At 58.9% G+C, this 19,525-nt stretch overlaps 3 protein-coding genes across 13 annotated transcripts in view; 1 reads left to right on the top strand and 2 right to left on the bottom strand.

Moving 5' to 3' along the window:
* Positions 1–1,703, bottom strand: part of MAD1L1 (mitotic arrest deficient 1 like 1) — a 352,049-nt gene extending 350,346 nt beyond the window's left edge. For 2 of the 11 annotated variants that reach the window (XM_057695711.1, XM_057695710.1), the window contains exon 1: positions 21–140. In XM_057695711.1, coding sequence (XP_057551694.1) covers positions 21–88 — 68 coding nt within the window. In that variant the 5' untranslated portion in view covers positions 89–140. Of the gene's footprint in view, positions 1–20; positions 146–1,633 lie in introns of those variants that run through there. The other 9 variants (XM_057695715.1, XM_057695716.1, XM_057695706.1 and 6 more) reach the window with 8 other exon arrangements.
* A 2,203-nt stretch (positions 1,704–3,906) lies between these two features.
* On the bottom strand, positions 3,907–9,549 carry MRM2 (mitochondrial rRNA methyltransferase 2). Its single transcript, XM_057695717.1, has 3 exons — positions 9,500–9,549; positions 7,470–7,759; positions 3,907–5,316 (listed from the first exon to the last, which is right to left on the bottom strand). The coding sequence occupies exons 1-3, from the start codon at positions 9,505–9,507 to the stop codon at positions 4,877–4,879; spliced, it is 738 nt and encodes a 245-aa protein (XP_057551700.1). The 5' UTR covers positions 9,508–9,549; the 3' UTR covers positions 3,907–4,876.
* A 24-nt stretch (positions 9,550–9,573) lies between these two features.
* NUDT1 (nudix hydrolase 1) lies at positions 9,574–17,354 on the top strand. The gene is made up of 4 exons (XM_057695704.1): positions 9,574–9,662; positions 11,048–11,213; positions 15,894–16,039; positions 16,270–17,354. Exons 2-4 carry the CDS (start codon positions 11,062–11,064, stop codon positions 16,440–16,442), a joined length of 471 nt encoding a protein of 156 aa, XP_057551687.1. The 5' UTR covers positions 9,574–9,662; positions 11,048–11,061; the 3' UTR covers positions 16,443–17,354.
* The last annotated feature ends 2,171 nt before the right edge of the window (positions 17,355–19,525 follow it).

Here is a 19,525-nt window from a genome sequence, read left to right as displayed (position 1 = left end):
CTGACCATCAGAGTGCTGACCTGCACACCAGCAGGACCGACAGACAGAGGGCTCCCAAGACCAGGTGTTTGGCAGTCGGGTGGCACATCTCCCACAAAGCACTCACAAAAAGCCTAGCTCCTGGGAATCAGAAACAAGGCACAGGACAGTGGCAGTAAAGACAAGGACCACAGCAATACTAATTACCGGTTAACGATGACACTGACAAGCGTTACCACCATTTCCAGCCAGGTACCTCAGAGAGCGGTATCTGATACCTGCTGAGCACCGAGACTTCCTGAGCTGGTTTCCTCATCTGTGATCTGAGGACCCCACTTTTCAAAGCTCTGAGGATCACAGGGCCTAAAGCAAATCCCCAGTGGCAGGCGGTACAGCTATTGCCACAGAGTGTGACTATAACTCTGCTTGTGATTTAACACACGACACAGCCATCTTCAACAACGGGAGATGAATGAGGTCTTCTTACACATGGCTTTGGACACGACAGAAACGAGGCTTCAAAAGTTACAGAACTTCGACTGGAACCTGGGTCTGCCTGGCTCTAAAGGGCGAGCGTGCCCCATAGGCCAATGTGTGAAGGGCCGAGGACAAGCAGCAGGGAAGAATCTGCACCACCAAACCAGCGACTACCGCCTCACACCAGGCCGCGTGCCAGTGTCCCAGGCACAGCTAACAGCCGGAAGGTGTGCATCCCCGCCGGCGCACGCTGTGCTCCCGAGGAAGCAGCCAGCCCTCACGACTCTCCCCTAAGCATCCCACGGAAGACAGCTGCCCCCACCCCACCCCCACCACAGGTGAAGAAGCCTGGTTTGGTTCTGAATTTCACGTTTCACAAAAACCTAGGCCTTGTGCACGAAGAGCCCCTGTCTTCTGCGGCCATCGCCTCCGCCCCTGCGCGACACGGCTGGACCCTCCAGCTGGCCCTCACGCTGGAAAGGGAAAGCGGGCTGGAAGGCGGAGGGAAGGAGCGCTCGCGGGCCCGCGAGCCGCCAGGCGGCCACAGCCTGCCCCGGAAGGCACCCTTCCCCTCGCCCGGGGCCGTGCCCGCCACGCCGCCGCGGCAGACTCGGGCAGCCCTCCCGCTTCGCGAGACGCCGCTCCCGCGGGAGCTGGTGCACGGGCTGCGCGCGCGTTTCCCCCCGCCGGGAACGAAGCCGCTCCACCGGGCAAGCGACACGGCGAGGCTCGCGCTCCGTCCGCCCCATCGCCGGCCCGCAAGCCCCCCAGGAGCCTCGTCACGGAAGGTGCACTGCTCCCAGGCCAAGCCCTGAGCCGGGAGCCCGGAGCGCACCGCCCCCCCGCTGCCCTGCTCAGCCAGCGGGCGCCTGCTCCCCGCAGGCCGGGCGGGAGCGCCTCTCCCCCGCGCCCCGGCCCTCGCTCGCCCCTCGGACCCCGGCCACTGCCAGCCGCTCCGCTCGGGAGGGAGGCCTTGGGGGCCGCACGGGGCGCGCCCAGGCACGGAGGACCGTGCGCGGGGCGGAGGGCCGCGCCAGCAGCAGCCCCGGGGGCGGCGCCCGCACCCACACCCAGCGGGCAGCCCCGGCCTCGTCCCCGCCCGAACCCCGCCGGCTCGGCCCGGCCCGGCCCGGCTCAGCTCGGTCCCCGCCCCGCGGCAGCGACCCCGGCCGCTCACCTCGCCGCCTCAGCCTGCTGGCCGCCGCCGCCGCCGCAGCTCAGATCTCCCTCTTTCACGCCCGCGCGCGCGTATCGCGAGACGTGTGCCCACGCTCTCGCGAGACCTGGGCGGGGCTGGCCGTAAAGCTCCGGGTCCGCGCGCCGGCGGGTCCTGGGGGCTCCGGGTCCGTCCCCGGAGCCACTCAGCCACCACAGACCCGGCTCGGAGAGGACTCGGAACCAAAGGCCGCCCGTGGCACTCTCTTTGTGCCCCCGGCCCCCGCGGGTCAGGCTTCCACTGGGAGGATGCTTCGCGCCGTATTGTGTGGAATAGCCGCGCCCAACGGTGGCCTCGCAGGGCCAAACACTCCTGCGCTCCTGATTAGTCCGCAGATTGTGCCCGTGCGTGTGCTTGAATCAGCGCGCTTTTGCTTTTCTCTGGGCCGTCTGAAAAACGCGAGATCCTACGCGAGTGAGCGATCCTGCCAGCGCCCTGTGAGCCGGCGTCCGGCCCCGCTGGAATCACAGCGACGGGCGTCCACTCCCGGGTCTCGAAGCCGCGTACCAGCGCTTGTGTCCTTGTCGTGTTGCAGCAGAATTAGAAACGAGGTGCTTTTTTCCTTTTCTGACACACAAGGAAGACAAAGGAACAACAGGCAGGCTAAGGAAACAACATAAACTGGCCTGAGTTCGGCAGTCCTAGTGTCACTGTGCCTCTTACTCGTCCTTCGCAAGGCTAACTCCTTGAACACTGACTGCCCTGTGAATGACATCCTGCACCTGGCATTTACATCCCCTACACTCCCTTGTAGCAATTTACCCCTGTAGCCCTCTTCATTTCAGAAACAAGGGCACAGCCAGTAACCCAGAGCCAACAGACACAGTTACTGGGCTGCCTAACGCCAGCTATGACCTTTTTACATTTTTGCAGAATACAAGGCTGTCACTGCTTTAACCCTTATCACCTGTCCCAGACCACACACTATAAGACCTCTCCTAATTCCCCAGAGGGGGACACAGTTCTTGAGGCGCTAGCCTGCTGTGTTCCATCGTTGCCTGGCAAAGAATAAAGCTACTCTTTCTTTTCTTCTCCAAACTGTCTCTGTACCTCTATTGGGCATCCGTGCACAGAAAGCCAATATCTGGGCATCGGTCTCACTGGTCCCCTCCTCCTCCCAGACCTCAGCTAAGCACCCAAGGGTCTGCCCCAAATTTCCTTCTTCCAAAAATAAACCACAAGTTTGTGTGGCTTGGAACAAAACAGGATGGGGAGGCTGAGAACCTGGTGGTGGAAGCACGACAGGGGTGCTCTGGACTAAGCTCGCTGACTGCAACTGAAAATAAAACGAAAAGTTAAAGTCTGGCCTGGAGCCCTCTTCAGGGATCTGGGTGACCCTAGGACCCTATGGAGACTCCTGGGTGCCTATTCCTCCCCTCAGCGATCCTCGGGATTTGTGAACTTAAAATGCTGCCTGCCACATCAGTAAAGAAAGGCTGCTGCAGCCATCAGCCACTACAGTTACCCCTGAGGGTGAGCCCAGGGAGCTCAGGATGGAAACATAATGCCCGCCCATCACAGCATCAGACACTGCAGCCACCCCCCCACCCCCACCCCACACCAATGGTACACTCTGGGGAAACCTGGGATGAAAAAACACAGGATGCTGGCCCAGATAGCTGAGGTTCACATCAAAGGAATGATTTCAGTGAGCCCAAGACTCTTGCGTCTTCCCAAACTAGAAAAGCACTAAATTCCTTAACTTGAGGTGTCTGGTTTTCTTTTATTAACAGTAATCATTTGATGTTCCGACTACCTGGTCTTTGCTGCAAAAGCCCATATCTATCCTGGCTGCACCCTTGCCTCTTCGGAGCAGTCCCTCAGGGTTTTCTGAGATGCTGTGTCAGGGTTTAAGCCCTCAATTCTGTCCACCAAATAAAACATAACTCTTGGGACTTCCCCGGTGGCACAGTGGTCAAGAATTCACTTGCCAATACAGGGGACACGGGTTTGAGCCCTGGTCTGGGAAGATCCCACATGCCAAGGAGCAACTAATCCCATGCACCACAACTATTGAGCCTACATGCTGCAACTACTGAAGCCTGTGTGCCTAGAGCCCATGCTCCACAACAAGAGAAGCCACAGCAACGAGAAGCCCGTGCACCGCAACGAAGAGTAGCCCCCACTCGCCACGACTAGAGAAAGCCCATGTGCAGCAATGAAGATCCAATCCAGCCAATAAATTAACAAAAAAATAAAAGTAAAACATAACTCAACTTTTAGATTGCACATTTTTTCTCAGTCTACACATTTAATCATTACAGTCAATGCTCTTCTTAAGAGATGAGGAGCACACCTCCAGAAAATGGTTTTGAAGAAATTCATAAATTTTTTAAAAAACAAACTTAAAAATATGGAAATTCCATAAAATAGTACAACCTATATAGTTTTATAAAGTTGCACGGAGTTCCTGGAAGAGAGTAAAAGGAAATAAACGAACACACCACATCTCTGCTCGCATTGGCAATTACCTTTCAGTCTTTGGAGCCTGGAGTATTACAGCAACATTTCCAGTGAAAAAACAAAGCACACCCACCCCACGCATGATTCATGCCAAATGTCTTCCCTAATTGTCCTGGGAGCCCTCACTGCTTGAAGAATGCATGTATTTCCAGATCATTCACCAGAGAGATGGAAACAAATCCCCAGACAAAACTTCGGATTTTTCTGCATCACCCCGTAGAGCCGAAATTACACCAGGAAACCTGCGGGTTGTTCTGGAGCAATGGCGGAGGCCTGTTTCTCTGTAACATACTATCCGTGGGTAAGATGAGGTTACAGGACGTGTGTGTGTGTGTGTGTGTGTGTGTGTGTGTGTGTGTGTGTGTGTGTGTGTGTGTGTGTGTGTGTGTGTGTGTGTGTGTGTGTGTGTGTGTGTGTGTGTGTGTGTCTGTGCGCATGTTTCTCTGCCTCAGCGTGTTTTTATCCTTCCCTCAGTCTGTCTTTTCATCCTTCTATCTTTGCCTATCAATATCTTACAGTAACTTTCTCTTCACAGATCACGTTATAGAGACTGTTTTATCATATATCATGGACACTGAATACAGTTCTGTCCTATCTTTTTGGTTTAAAAAAAAAAAGTCCCCCATCTGCTCGCTGCATCCCAGATCAAGCTCAGCTCTCCCCACCCACCCTTCAGGAAAGAGCTCAAGACACACTTGCAGTGAAAGAGAACCAGAAACAGCAGAAGACGCTCTCAGCCCTTCACAGACCTCCCCTCTTCCCTCTTCGGTACTGTGTGGCCAAGAAGTACACCTCTGAGGATTCTTTCCGGCTGGCTGCAGGTTTTACAGTCCTTGTCTTCTGGAATTCCTCTGTCAGTCGCTTCTGCAACACATGGCCTTGACTTCCAGCCCAGGTTTTACAAAGGAATGTTCCCCCAGGGCACAGGACTTCTGGAGCCCTGTCCAGAAGGGACAAGCACAAGCTAATGAGCCTGTCGTGGTCCAGGGCCCGGATCCCTGTGGCGTTGGGTGCCATGTCACTCAGAATCACATCTGCTCTCCCAGCAGGAAGCAGTTCTTGGAGTCTCTGGAACGTTCTTGGGTCCGTCACATCAGCAGGGCACAGAAAAGTTGCTCCTTCTAGGGGGAATATGTGAAGGAGATCTACCCCAAGCACAAAGCCAACAGGAGCACTGGGATCTAGGAAGAAATGGTGAATGTACTTATTTACCCCCTGAATCTTCCCACAAAAAATAAATGCAACAAAATAATAAAATAGAAATAAAAAGTCAGGATGAGGAAAACAGCTAATGTGCAAATATGTGGACACAGGCCTTTCCCCACTTTCTATACATCCTATAAAAACACGTGGCAGGAAGTCGTGGTCCTTTCCTCTATAGCTGAGGAGACTGAGGCCCAGAGAGGAAAAGGGACTGTCCCAGGGGAAAGGCAGGCCTGGGGCCACATTCTGGGCCTTGACTCCACCTCTGATTTCATTTCACTCCCCAAGCCTTGCTCTCCATGAAAGGGTTTTTATCTCCGCGTGGTATTTTTGATAAACTAAAACAGAAAATGACACACCAGTATACAAAGTGCCTCTGGATTAAATAATTCTGCAGTTTAATACAATTTCCTTCAACATAGAAACCATTAGAAACAAGCCAAGAGGAGGGCAAACGGACAGATGCAAAATGAAGTAAAAAAAAAAAAAGGATACTCTGCCCGTATCTGAGTGATGCCAGTCGTGAAATATAAAGATGTCATTGTTTCGCCTCACCTGAAACAGGTTTCTTGCCTACACGGCCGCTGCCCCTCCGGGCTCCACCTCCCTTCCCTCCCTTCCCGTTCCAAGCTCCCCTCTTCACAAGCCCTGGCGACCCCTCCCTGTACCACTCCCTACATGCCAGGCTAGATACATGAAGGGAACAGTCACGGACTCAAGCTCAGTCAGCTTGGTAAAAAGGCTGCTCCACGGGTGAGGAGCAGGTGTTTTATCTCCATCTAAAGACAGGAAGTCCAGGTATTCTGCAGGGAACCTCATTTTTCAAAGGCAAAAACTCTCCATCTTCAGCCCTGGAGAGTGGACATCTCTCACCCCATTTTATGGACTGTGCTCTTTCCACAAACATCCCAGGTACTACAGCCCCAGGAAATGTCCTCTAAAGACAAAGGGCTTTGGTTGGTTACACTTCTGCAACTTTTGGGAGTAAAAGAACCCAAACCATTTGATCCACACACTCTTTGCTTCTGCCACTTCTTCCTACAAGTTAAACTTGGGCATTTTCCTGTTTCTCCTGAAGAGCAATGAGAGGGACAGGAACCACTAAAATCAAGTGTTAGGAAGTTTGTGGATAGACTCAGTGGTGGGAAAAGAAACTGAAGTTTCTAACACAGACTCATTCACTTAGTTGATAAACACTGAGTCTAAAAGAAATGTAACTGTTCTAGAGGCCCTTGAGGCATCCCACCCATAGTAAGGAGGCTGATGAATGAACCCAGGGAGCAGGTCACTAAGCTCCCGTAAACCTCAATTTTCTCATCAGGAAAATGGGCACACACACCCCCATTCTAAGGTGTCTGAGAGCTCTATGAATGTCACACATGCCATATGACAGTGCATGTGGCACCCTCAGACTTTACAGCAGGAAGTCCAAGGGGTAAGGATCATTACCACAGCACTGCACACACTAGCCAAAGACCCAAAAGCAACCTCAGTGCCCAAGACGAGGAAACTGGCTAAACACCAACAGAACCACCATTACCTGGAATATTACACAGCTGTTTAAAAGGATGGCCTAGTTTTCTACTTTGTACAGGGAGTTAGTTGATCTCAGTCAGAGGAAACTTTTTTACGTAGGTGACCTCTGTCAAAGCCCCCACAAAACAGAGAAAAGCTAGGTCCTTCGAGTTGAGCCAAAGTGGGGAATGCAGAGCCAGGAAGGCTCCCCTGGGCAGCCCCGGCAGCCCCTCCAGGAAGCCCAGGGCTTCAAGGACCAGGACTTGGAACCCCCGAGGCTGATCCAGCTGTGCTATCACAGAAAGACGCCAATACATCAGGACGCGAGCACACCCGCTCGGGTGAGGCTCCCAATCAGCAACAAGGCCCGGGACGCGCACAGCACATCAGTCCGCACGACACTGTGCTGCGACTCCAGGCGAGTCTCACTTTCATTACCCCTTCTAACACGTCCTTCATCCTGAAGACGGCCGTGTTCTGCCTGCACCGTTCCTACTAAGCCGCACAGAAGCGTGTGCCCTCACGAGGCGGCTCAGCACCCCCTGGCAGGGGGCAGCCACCTGCCTCTACATCACGGGGGTCAGAAGGCCCCCCGAGAGCAGCGCGGAGGCCCCACCTGTGCCTGCAGCGTTGACGCGCTGCACAGCCACCTGGCTCCACGCGCCCGGAGCGGCCCCACAGTCTAGCACCCGGAGGCCGGGCCGCAGGATCTGGTGCCTCTCGTTCATCTCCAGGAGCTTGAAGGCACTTCGACACCTGTAACTCTCCACTTTCGCAGCCTTCACAAACGGGTCCCTCAAATGCCGCGTCAGCCACAGGTGTTCAGCGCCGGTCCGGCCCTTGTAGCAACTCCCAGTGGTGTGGAACCTCTGACGCTGAAAGGAAGCCCACGCCAACTTCAAGGACCTGGTGAGGAAGGGGCAGCAAGCAGGTTGGCACCACAAAGACCAGCAGGTCAGGAGCTCGGTGGGGCCCCAGGTTCAAAACCCACACGTTTTTAGAGCTGGCACACTATGGCCCAAGCGGGAGAGCTGACTTGACAAGGCCACACAGCCAGAAAGATGGTGTTATGGGCTGAACCGTATCGCCTGCAACGTCCTAACCCCCAGTACCTCAAGATGCAGCTGGTCTTTAATGAGGTAATTAAGGTAAAATGAGGTGGTAATCCACTATGACTGGTGTCCTCACAAGAGGATATTAGGACACAGACACACACAAAGGGCACATGAGGACACAGGGAGAAGATGGCCATCTACAGGTCAAGGAGAGAGGCCCCAGAGGAAACCAGCCCTGCTGACTGCGGCCTCCCAGCCTGCAGACACTGAGCCAGTAAATCTCCGCTGTTTAAGTGGCCTGTCCTGGGGTGCTTGTTTATGGCAGCCTGAGCAAATAACACAGCAGGCCTCTCCCCTTCCGTCAAAAGCTGTTTTCTCTCTCCTGAAGTTTTCTTCCGAAGGAAAACTCAAACGTTAACCACAGTCACCTTGTTTGTGTCAACCGAAGTTTTCCCAGTCCTGGTTAAAAATACTGATAAAACTAATGACAGTAACATTCTTTCCCACCGGATACAAATTCTCCTTGGGCTTTGAGAGACTTGGAGAGAACCCCGTGGGGACAGGTCCCTGCCTCACTCAGTTCCATGGCTGTGGCGGCCAGCACAGGGTCTGACCCACCCGTCTCATTTCTTAAAAAAACTGAACTCGCCCTGTGTACGGATGGAAAGGCAATTTCCAAGTGTGTCTGGAAAAGTGGGGTCAAGTGTATCGACTGCCATGAGCTATCCACACCTCCCTTCAGGTGCCTCTCAGAACAGCCCTGCAAAGGAAGCTCCGCATCCTCTCTTCCGATGAAAAAAGGCTACCCGCAGCCCCACGGCCCCCAGCCAAAGCGCCTGCGGCAGGAAAACACGCTGACAAGCTTTGGAGACAGTAACTTGGGAACTGCCGCCTTCAAAAGGCATAAGGAGTCTGACGGAAAGAGGGCACAGGGTGGTCCTGGGCGCCAGAGCTCCGCGCACCGTCAGCGGAGGGGTGGGGAAGGGAGAGGGTGGGAGGGGGAGGGAAGAGGGTGAGGAGAGAGGGTGGGAGGGGGAGGGGAGAGAGGGTAGGAGGGGGAGGGGAGAGAGGGTAGAAGGGGGAGGGGAGAGGGTGAGGAGAGAGGGTGGGAGGGGGAGGGGAGAGAGGGTAGGAGGGGGAGGGGAGAGGGGGTAGGAGAGGGGTGGGAGAGGGGGAGGAGATGGTAGGAGGGGGAGGGAAGAGGGTGGGAGGGGGGAGAGAGGAGGAGGGGATGCGAGTGGGGGGCTGCGGGTGGGGGGAGGGGAGCTACACACCCCAGCCCCCTGACTCGGCAGCTGACCGCCTGCCCCACCACGTCTTGGACGCGGCCACGCCGGCCTCTCGTCTCGGCGCCCAGGCTCCAGCCCGCGGTGCTCCCCTCAGCCGCCCTCCTCTTCCTACAGCCACTCCAGCTCCCCGCCCGCCCCTGGCTCCTGCGGAGCCTTCGCCGACGGCTTGCTTCGTGCCGCCGGGCGTCCCCTGGTCACCTCGCCGGGGCTGAGCCTGTCAGGCGGCAGGTGCTCCACGAGCAACGGCGGGGCGCCAGCCGCCCCGCCCGCCAGCCGCCCCGCTCCCCTCCCGCCCCGCTCACCCGGCCATGGACACCTCCCCGCTCCAGTGGCCGCCACCGGAAGTGCCGGCCTCGCTTCCGGCCCGAGGCCACGCCCCCGGAAGCGGCACGTGGGTTGGAAAGGCGCGCGGAGCCGGGGACCACGGGAGCCCGGGACCAAGGGAGCCGGGGAGCGGGAGCCCAGGTGAGCGGGGAGCGAGGCCAAGGGAGATGGGCCCGGGACCTGCCGGGGGGAGCGGGGAGGAGGAGCGGCGGCTGCGGACCCTGCACGGACCGAGGCCCCAGATACGGGAGCCCGAGCCTGGCGCGTCTCCGTGAACCCTAGTCACGGGCCTCGGTGTACAGATGACACCGCTCCGAGGCCACCCGGCTGACAAGGGGGCTGCCCGGCCCCTGACGTCAGGTAGGCTCTCTGGGGACCCGTGTGACGGTAGCGCCAAGAGCTGTGGCCAGCTACACTTCAACATGCGGTAGACCCAGCTTTGGGTACTGCTTCCGGTGTTTGATTTGGGGTCAAACGTAGCCTCTCTGAGCTTCAGTTTCCTTGGCTGAGCATGGAGAAGGTAAGTGTCGGCTCAGGGCTGTTGGATCTATTAAACGGGGTAATTTCTGGAAAGTATGTAATCAGTGCCTAGTGGTGGACAGCTGACATTTCTAGTATCCTCAAGGTCATCCCAACTAAGGAAGCCAGGACTTTGAGCATGAACAGGTCGGCGACATGACAAAGTCTGCAGGCTAAAGGGAGGCTGGAGCACAGAGACCCACCTGTGCTACCTGACCTACCGCCAGCACCATAACCCAGGCCTAGGTTGCTTTTCTCAGACACTGTAACCTCCCTGGTCCCGAATCCTGCATCTCGTCCCGTGTGGTCCCCAGACTGGGATGGGGATGGAGCGGCAGGGGACTTGGTCCTGCTTCTCCAGCAGTGACCAGACGTCACCCTCAGAGTCCTTCTCTGGACCACACTCACCCATCCAAGCAGGAGGGGCCCTTGGGTGCCAGCGCCAGGTCCCAGAGCAGCAACAGTTGTGAGCAGGGTGTGGAAACCTGTCACAGGAGGGGGACTAGCCAGGCCTCGCTGGTTGGACTCACCACCGTCAGGAGCTGTGCATTTCCTGGGAATCTGGGGGTCTGCCCTTGCAGAGAGGCAGAAACCAGAACCCAATAGGCCAGACGAAGGCCCCATAATGAAAAGGCCAAGGCCAAAAGCCAGACCCAAGAACCACTGGATAAACTGCATGGTTCTCTTGGTGCCAGGTGGACTCAGGGGCTGGACGCAGGAGCCGCCCTGTGCTGAGGAGTGGGGCAGGGAAGATACGGGCCGTTGCCTGACCTGCTGCAACAGCCCCAGTAAGCGAAGCGCCTGGGCACTGATGCCCCTGGGTTCTGGGGGCCAGGCCCCTGTCTACCCCAGAGAGCCTGCCACACGTGGCCGAGCTGGAACGTTGTCTCTGCCTTCCTTCCAGAGCACATTTCGGGTCCACCCAGCCGCTGGCCACCAGAATACACACACTTCCATCCACACCCCGCCCCAGATCAGGCTGACCCTGCCTCTTGCCTTCCCTGCAGAGCCCAAGGGCACCATGCGCGCCTCGAGGCTCTACACCTTGGTGCTGGTGCTGCAGCCTCAGCGAGTCCTCCTGGGCATGAAGAAACGAGGCTTCGGGGTCGGCCGGTGGAACGGCTTCGGGGGCAAAGTTCAAGAAGGAGAGACCATCGAGGATGGGGCCAAGAGGTGAGGGGAGGGGCAGGCCTGACCGCAGAACCAGCTTCCGCAGGGGACAAGGATTTGGGCTGTAGAGCCAGGCCCCTGATTTGGCCACTTAGAGCCACGTGGCCTGGGGCACAGACTGAGTCCTTGAGCCTGGGTTTCTTCACCTGCAAAGTGGGGGTGATGACGGTACCTACCCCTTAGGACTGCTGTGAAGACTGAGAAAATAAACGCAAGGGATGGAGTGGGGCTGGCACGTGCCTGGCTGCTGCTGTGTGGCATGTGTGTGCTGAGGGAAGCACGTATATTGTGGTGGCCAGTAGTTTTTGGGACACGTTTGGGAAGTCACTGTGCTGGCGGCGTGGGTAGAAGAGTCCTGGCTTCCTCTTCTGGCCAAGGGGCTGGGCAGTCACTGGGCTTCTTTGTTTGCTCAGGGAAGCGGATGACGAGCGTGTCTGGGAACGTTTGTGCACAGTCTCAGTTCTTCCTCGACACAACCACTTTCACATGGGAAAGAACTGAAGCCCAGAGAGGCTGAGCCGTGCGCCCAAGATCACACAGCCCTCCATACTTCAGCCTCTTTGCCTTCTTGCCCCTCACAGGCCTGTGTGGATAAATCCAACCTCCTGTGTCATCCACTGTGTCCCACACAGCCTGGCCTCGCCCCTCCCTCCCATCCCTGCCCCCCCAGACACGCCACGCTGCTGTTCCCCACCCACTCTTCCTGGCTCCTCCTCCAGGGGACTCATCCTCAGCCTTCCCATCGAGAAGGTGCATCTCCCCCAGCTGTTCTTCATAGACCTCTGGATTTCCCTCACAGAACCCCCACCTTTCTAATCACACTTAATCATGCCCTCTGTCTGTCGTGAGGCCAGGACTTGAAGACTTTTTATAAGTCAAGTTTGTGTTGAAGTATAAAGCGCACGTAGGAAAATGACTGTCCTCATCAGGGAATTTTTAAGAAACGGGTCCATCATTTCACCAGCACGTAGATCAAGCAAGGGGGCTGGAGGGTGGGCCATGCCCCCAGGGGGCAGCCTGCACCCTGACTTGATCACAGTTGGTGGTCCGGCCTAGTCTGAAACACCCTGTGGACAGAGCCTTGCAGCTGTGGCTTCTTCCTGCGGTTACGTCTGCAGGTGGCCGCGGCCCAGTTGGTGTACGAACACACTGCAGCCTGCTCGGCCCGGGGCTGGACATTTGGGCCGTTTCCAGGCTGACGTTGCAAGTGCTACAGCTGTGGACGGTCCTGTAGGGTCTTTCCGGCGGATGCTCCCCTCAGAGGAGAATCCGAGATGGTCTGCCTTAGCACAGGCTGCCAGTGTCCGAAGCAGCTGTGCTCATTGGAACTCCCGCCAGCCGCGTGTGAGATTCGCTTCCTGCGCATTCCCAGCAACACCTGGCACTCTCTGTCCTCTCCACGTTAGCCGTCCCGTAGGTGTGATGACACCTCACCCGGGAGCTCGCGTGTTTGCCCCGGTGACTGATGAACTTGAGCCGCCTGCTCAGCATCTGGGGGCCACTTGCATGAACTCGGTCAGCTGAGCAGAGGGTGTGCCGGGCCCTGCCGTCTGCCCTCCAGACACTTGCTGTGTGACCAGAAGGCACTGGAGCGGTGGCCCCGTGGCCCCCAACCTCCCTCCTCTATGCTGACCTCACTGCAGATCAAGCGCTGTGTGGCATGGGTGACCGCGGTCCGGGCTCACTCACCACAGCACCCTCAGGGTCTCAGTTACCCTGAGAGCCTCGGGATTCTTTGCCCTTTGGACGCCTCGTCCAGCAGGTGGGGCTGTGGAGGGCGCTTCCTCCCGGCCACCCTGAGCTCCTTTTTGATCGCTGGGTGTCCACGAGGGCACGCTCAGCCCCTGCAGGCAGCGTGCCCACCAAGGGAACACCTTCCCTGCAGCCACAGGGCATTAATGGTCCCCATGCTCCGCTGAAGGGCCCTTCACTAAGGCGGGGCTGGTCTTACCCTGAGACTGGGGCCAGAAGTTCAGCATCCTGGGCCCACACCAGCCACCTCACGTGGACCAGTCTGCCTGTGGACCGCGTGGCACCATGCGGGCACCCAGGGCCTGCGGGTCAGCTCCAGGCAGCTCTCTCCCGGACGCCCATCTCCTCTCTCCAGGGGCTCCAGCCTGGGGCGTAGAGTGTGCGGGACGGAGCTGAGCGTCAGGACCCCCGCCCCCCACACCAGCCGACAAAGGACTGTTGAGCCCCTGCAGGGTGAGGGGCGGAGCGCAGGCCGAGACTGGCCCTGGGACTCCACAGCAGCAGGGCCTGGCCTGCCCTGGGGTGCCTCTGCCGCAGGCCCCAGGCCCCCAGGGTGGCTCTGGCCTCTTTCCTGTATGTGTGGGACTGGTCCGTAGACCTGGGCCCTGGCTGCCCTGCTCTGAGGAGTGGGGTCACGGCAGCCTTGGGGGTGTCTGGTGCACTGCCTTTCAGGGTCCCAGGGCAGGCCCCATTCAAGAGCTAGGTTAACACGCTCTCCTCACTCACCTGCAGACTCAGGTGGCCACATGGGACCAGTGGTCCCTTCCTTTTGTCCGGTCGTCCTTGCGGGGAAGCCATCTAAGCACCAAGGAAGACGCATCCTCCTCTTGGGGGTGGGGTGCAGGGGGTTGTGGGCACCTGGGGACCCGGGGCCCAGCCAGGTTTGGGCTTTGGGCGTGGAGCACGCCCACCTCTCTGGCCAGCATCCCCAGAGCAGTGGTGAGGACACAGAGCCCTGTGTTCAGAGAACTCTGGGAGGCCATGCAGAGGAGGAACGGCTGACGGCCCCCCCACCGAGCTGCACCGTGGGCTCCGGACCGCTGGGCCCCCACACCCCGAGGCCCCCAGCTGCCCGCGGTTTTGTTTCACGTAGGACTCGTCCTGTTCTCCACCCGCTATCTGGGGAACATCCAAGAGACGCAGTCAGACACGTTAGCAAAACTGGACCCGTGTCGTCTCCAGCTGCCTGTCACCTGAAATGAGCCCTGGCTCTGCCACCGAAGACATTATTGGTATTTCATACCCCGCGTGGATGCGGGGAAGGTGAGCCAAAATTAGGCAAAACGTTAAATCAGTAGGTGATGTTTTTAAAAACAAGCTGCCAGCCTGCTGCCGGAGAGGTGGGGGGGCCCTGCTGAGCGCTTCTATTACATTTAATTGGGGAGCCATTTGCACCCCCGCTTGTGAAAACACACTCGTTTTGTTAGGTCACGTCTGATTTTAACTAACCACCTCAATGAATAAACTCCAGCTTTCAGAGCATCACCCAGGCAGCATCTGAGCGGCAGCAGATGGACGCAGTTCCTCTCGGGGCCTCACGGGAAGGTCAGGGCGGGTGCCAAGCTCGGGAAGGCGTCCGTTTAAATAAGACCTAACCCAACGTGAGGGTTTAATGAACACAGTGGTTTCCCTGATCCCTCATTACAGGCACAGGAAATAATTACGCACTGTGTTCCGAACATAACTCGGAGATCAAAGCTTAAAAAGACCTTTTTTTAATCTCCAGTTCTAAATGGTCAGACATAATTAGAATGTTTTTACAGCAACAAAAATAAGTACAGGGCAGTGGGGAAGTGAGAATCGCTAACAGGAGACACAGGCGCTGAGCTTCACGGCTGCAGGGCTCATGGGGTCCCCAGAGTCCCAAGCACGGGGGACCTTCCAGAAAGTGCTCACCCAGGGACAAAGCGAGAAGCAGGATGAGAGCAGCTGGGCAGCCGGCAGAGTGGGAGGCTGGCGGCAGAGGGCGCTCACAAGATGCTTGTTACGGCAGGTTTCGTGACGAGCAAGGTGGGATTTTTACTCTAAGACACACAGCAGCTAAGAAGCTGGTTGAATTCCTTGAGGTGTAGAATATCACCCTGCAGTGTTGTGGGAAAAGCACAGGTACAAGGTACGGGTGACGTGTTTGCAGTTCTTAAAAGGGATGCACGAAGGAGAAAGACCCAAAGGGAAAACTGCAGTATTAAGGGTTCTTGCTGGGTGATGAGTCCCTGCGTGTCTGCCAGACTGTCTACAATGAATATGTCGTTTGGGGAATTTAGGGAGCGTCCTGGTTCTCCTCGCGAATCAGCCAGCACTTGTGTGCTCAGGTGCGGAAACCAGCCTCCTGACCTCTTCGTCTAAGCACAGGTGGCTGAGCTGGGGGAAGGGGCCCTGAGGTGGGGGAACACAGCCAGACAGGCCCAAAGCTCACCCTCTACAGTCAAGCGCAGTAGAGGTGAGCTGCCTGGCCTGGGGGAGGGGAGCATCTCCTTGGTGAAACAGGAGTTAAAACAGCCCCTCCTTTGGCAGGGAGACAATAGAAACCTGCAGGCTGATCCTGAGCTCTGAGCAGGGACGGGACAGAGGAGAATTCCCTGGGCAGGAAGGGTTCCGGGGCTGCAACCCGCAGAGCACCACACACTCAACGCGGCGGCCGCAGGGAGAGCTAAGCAGGATGGGTGGGGGCTCCTGGCTCTGGTCGGACTCCCGTGGGACCTCTGAGCAGCTGAGCTGAGCCAGGCCTGACCTGCCATGTGGTGCATCCGCGGTGCTCAGCTCGGGGGTCTGGACACGCCTAAACAGCGGCCCCCAGACCCGAGCCCTTGGCCATACGGGCACACACTCCACTTCTCCGTCCTCCCAGCACCATCCTCAGGTTCTGCGTGGACGTGGGCACCTTGCTTTCACGGTCGGCTTCTGTCCGTCCATCTGCCTCTCTGTCCACAGGGAGCTGCAGGAAGAGAGTGGACTGACCGTGGACACGCTGCAGAAGGTGGGCCAGATAACGTTTGAGTTCGTGGGTGACCCCGAGCTGATGGACGTGCACATCTTCTGCACAGACAGTGTCCACGGGACACCCGTGGAGAGTGACGGTGAGTCTCAGGGCAGGTAAAGAGCTGGCAGCCTGCCCCTCCCTTCCCCAAGGGGCAGGCCCTGAAACGCACTGGCACCCAAGCCTCCCTCCTCTTCTGTAAAATAAATACAGTTGTGGGGACTAAATAGGAAAGTCATTTGAGTTTCTCACACAGAATAACTGTTAATTCGTCACAAAAAGTCAGTTTAAAATTAACACCAATGTACACTTCCTTTTCGCTCACGACAGAAATGCGCCCCCAGTGGTTCCAACTGGACCAGATCCCCTTCAGTGACATGTGGCCCGATGACAGCTACTGGTTCCCCCTCCTGCTTCAAAAGAAGAAGTTCCACGGCTACTTCAAATTCCAAGGTCAGGACACCATCCTGAACTACACACTCCAGGAGGTCGACACAGCCTAGGACAGCCGAGCAGGCCCCTCAGCCGTGAGAACCCCTGCCCGGCCGCACTGCTCCGGGCTCAGCGCGCAGGCACGGGCTCCGGTCTGTCTGCAGCGTGACTGGATGGAAAGGAAAATAAACCTCTTTTACCTTTTCAACACTCCGCACCGGGCCTCATGACGTCCCGTCCTCGGGCAGCCACCTGCTGTGCCAGGCCGTGACCCGCACCCCCGGAAAAAGGCAGGAGAGAGACAGGCCCGAGGGGGGACAGCTTGACATCCCGTGGGGGGCAGCTGGTGCGGGAGGCCAGGCGTGGACTGTGCGGGGCCGCAGGGTCCAGGGGGCGGGGGCAGACGCCGTGTCCTCCTCTCACCGCCCCTCTTAAGGGGAAACCAAGGCGTGGTCAGGGCCCCAAGCCCGGGCTCATGTGCCAGAGGATCACCCTCCCTCCCCCAAGACAGGCTGTTCCTGTCCTGGCTGGTGGGTCACCAACCACTTGCACAAAAAACTCACATCGTGACTCCAATTTTTATAAATATGTTTAATGACAGTTGTTCCTGTAAGTCACTGATAAAAATCTCGGAATGCAGATCATTTGTAAACAATTCCAGTTATTGGGTGTGGTGGTCATTGATTCCTGCAGCCGTATAAAGTGCTTCATACATAAACGCCTGGCGCAGAGGAGGAGGAAAGGCCTCGGGTACAGAACCGCCCGGACCTCAGGCGGCCCGAGCCCACGTCCCCGCAGCAGCCTGCCCCAGCCACGACCTCCCTCCCCGCGCTGCATCTTCACCGGGTGGCTGGCACGAGGCTGTGGGTCAGCACCTAGTCACGGGACACGGGCTGCAGGGACGTGGCCTGAAGGCACACCCCGCGGGCCCGGCTAAGGCAGCGGCACTCAGCCCTCCCGGGACAGGGCGGCCAAAGGGCCCCCGCAGGGGAACTGAATGGATGTCCTTCCACGGGGCTGCGGCAAGGAACGCTCGGGCGGCAGGAAGGACGCAAAGGCACGCGGGGACCACCCCCTGCCGGCCCCAGGGACCCCACCTTAGAGCTGGAGCAGCCCCTCCTCCCCCTCCCCGAGCAAACACGGCGCAGACAACCCAGCCCCCGAGCCTGGGAATCAGGCAGCAGCCCAGGTGGAGGGCTGGGGGGAGCTCTGTGGACAAGGGGCCTCCGCGTGCCAGGCTGCCGGCCACGGGGGACACGGCCTGCCCTAGGTCACTCCCAGCATCCCCAACGACCCCTTTCCAGCACCTGAGGGGGGTGGTGCTAGGAGGAGGGCTAGAAGATACTCCCCAGGTGAGCCTCTGAAGGAGGCGGCCAGGGCTCCAGCCAGGAACGTGCTCCCGGCTTCCACGCAGGAAGATGCTGCCAGGAGCCAGTCCCGCCAGGAGGGTTCTCTCCAGAAAAGTGCGTCTGAAGTCTGTGGTGCCAGAACTCTCCCTGGTGACCTGTGCGGGGAGGGTGAGCCTCAACCTGCCCCCCGGTGCGGCTGGGCCCAGCCGGGGTCTCCCCCACTCTCTGCTGTCCCCAGGGGGGAGCGCGGCCGCTGCAGGGCCGGGACAGCAGAGGCCTAGAGGCCTGCGGCCATGCTCTAGGGCTCAAGGGTACACAGCACCAGGGGCCAGCCTGCAGGGCAGCACAGAGCCCCTCGAAAAGGCTGGGAACCGTTTCTACAGAGAGATCAAAGCGCAGAAACAGCCCACAGAGGGACAAGTGACACAGACAGCCCCTCCGCGTCTGCCAGGGGACCGGCCAGCCCGGCACAGAAAGGCACGTGTCGGCTGTGGTGGGCTCAGGCGGGGTGGGGTGCGGCTGACCTCCCCACACCCCCGTGGCTACGCGCGCACAGGCAGAGTCACGTGTGCGGTGGGCCCAGGCCCAGGCGGGACCCACTCCCTCTGCCCTGGACGGGGACGTGTGTCCCCTCAGACAAGAGCAAACCCCCGGAAGCGGGACTCTCAGGACCGGCGGTGCAGTGGACCTCCTCCAACCCCTCCCCCGAGCCAATGAGGACCGCGAGGAGAGAGGGGCAGGCAGGTTCCCGGCCTCCCGTACACAACAGGGGGTTCAGAGCAGGGAACACCAGGCCCCAGGCAGACGTGACCCCACGCGGCTCCGGATGGCCGGCCCCCGCGGAGCAGGGGGGCCTGCAAGCGTGGGAGGGAGGCTGCAAGGAGGGTTCCCGTCGCCCCTAAGAAGCGAAGTCGGTTTAAGAGCGGGTTATTTTAACAGAGCAACACAGATCCTCCTCCAGAGCCCACTGCCTTGTCAGCCTCGCCGTCATGGCGTGGCCTCCGGGGCCAGACGGGCAGCTGCCCGCACCTGGACAGATGGCAGAAGCGCCAGCTCACGAACCTCCAGGCACCGCGGTCCCGCCTCTGTCTTCCACACCTCAGACCACCGGGCGCCCAACAGGGCCACAGGGTGTGAGCACGCACACGCGTGTCCGTGCAAGGAGGGAGGGACACGGACTCCAGGGCCACGAGGGCGCTCGCTCAGTTCACGTCCAGGGAGCTCGGGCCCCCACGCCCACGGCAGGACCCCCGCCCCCACCCAGGGCTGTCTGTGGGCCGCAGCTGAAGGTCTCGCTGACAATTCCGGGTCAGACACGGCCCGCCTTGTCCGACGACAGCATGCAGCCACAGGGACAGTCCTGCCCCCCGTGGAGTTTCTGCCTCGCGCTCCCCGTTCAGCCCCTCCCCACCATTCCAGCACACGGGTCCCCGGCACACGCCCCCAGGCGCCACGTGCTGTGTGGAAACCAGCCCTGCGGCCCCGCCCTCAGGGTGCTGGGCGAACACCAGTCCAGGGACGCCGCGCTCTCGCCACCCGACGGACAGGCCACGGTGCACGTCAGGAGGGCCGGGGCAGGGTCAAGAGCAACCAGGACAGACCCCGTGCGGCCTCGGCTTCCGTGGATGCTCAGTGGCCTAGCACGTGTCCTCGGCCTTGCTCCCCACGAGGGAAGGGGCGTCCCGGCCACCTGGACCCCAGCCCCACGCGGCCCGGGCATCCGCTCTTCCACAAGGGGCTTCAGCCCGACACCGGGCCCCCTGGGGCGGGGGCGGCCGCCATCTGGCGGGAATGAAGCAGGGACA

The sequence above is a fragment of the Hippopotamus amphibius genome, chromosome 9, assembly GCF_030028045.1.
Source record: "Hippopotamus amphibius kiboko isolate mHipAmp2 chromosome 9, mHipAmp2.hap2, whole genome shotgun sequence".
Taxonomy (NCBI): domain Eukaryota; kingdom Metazoa; phylum Chordata; class Mammalia; order Artiodactyla; family Hippopotamidae; genus Hippopotamus; species Hippopotamus amphibius.
Note: the sequence above shows the minus strand (reverse complement) of the source record. Positions and strands in the feature narration are given on the sequence as shown.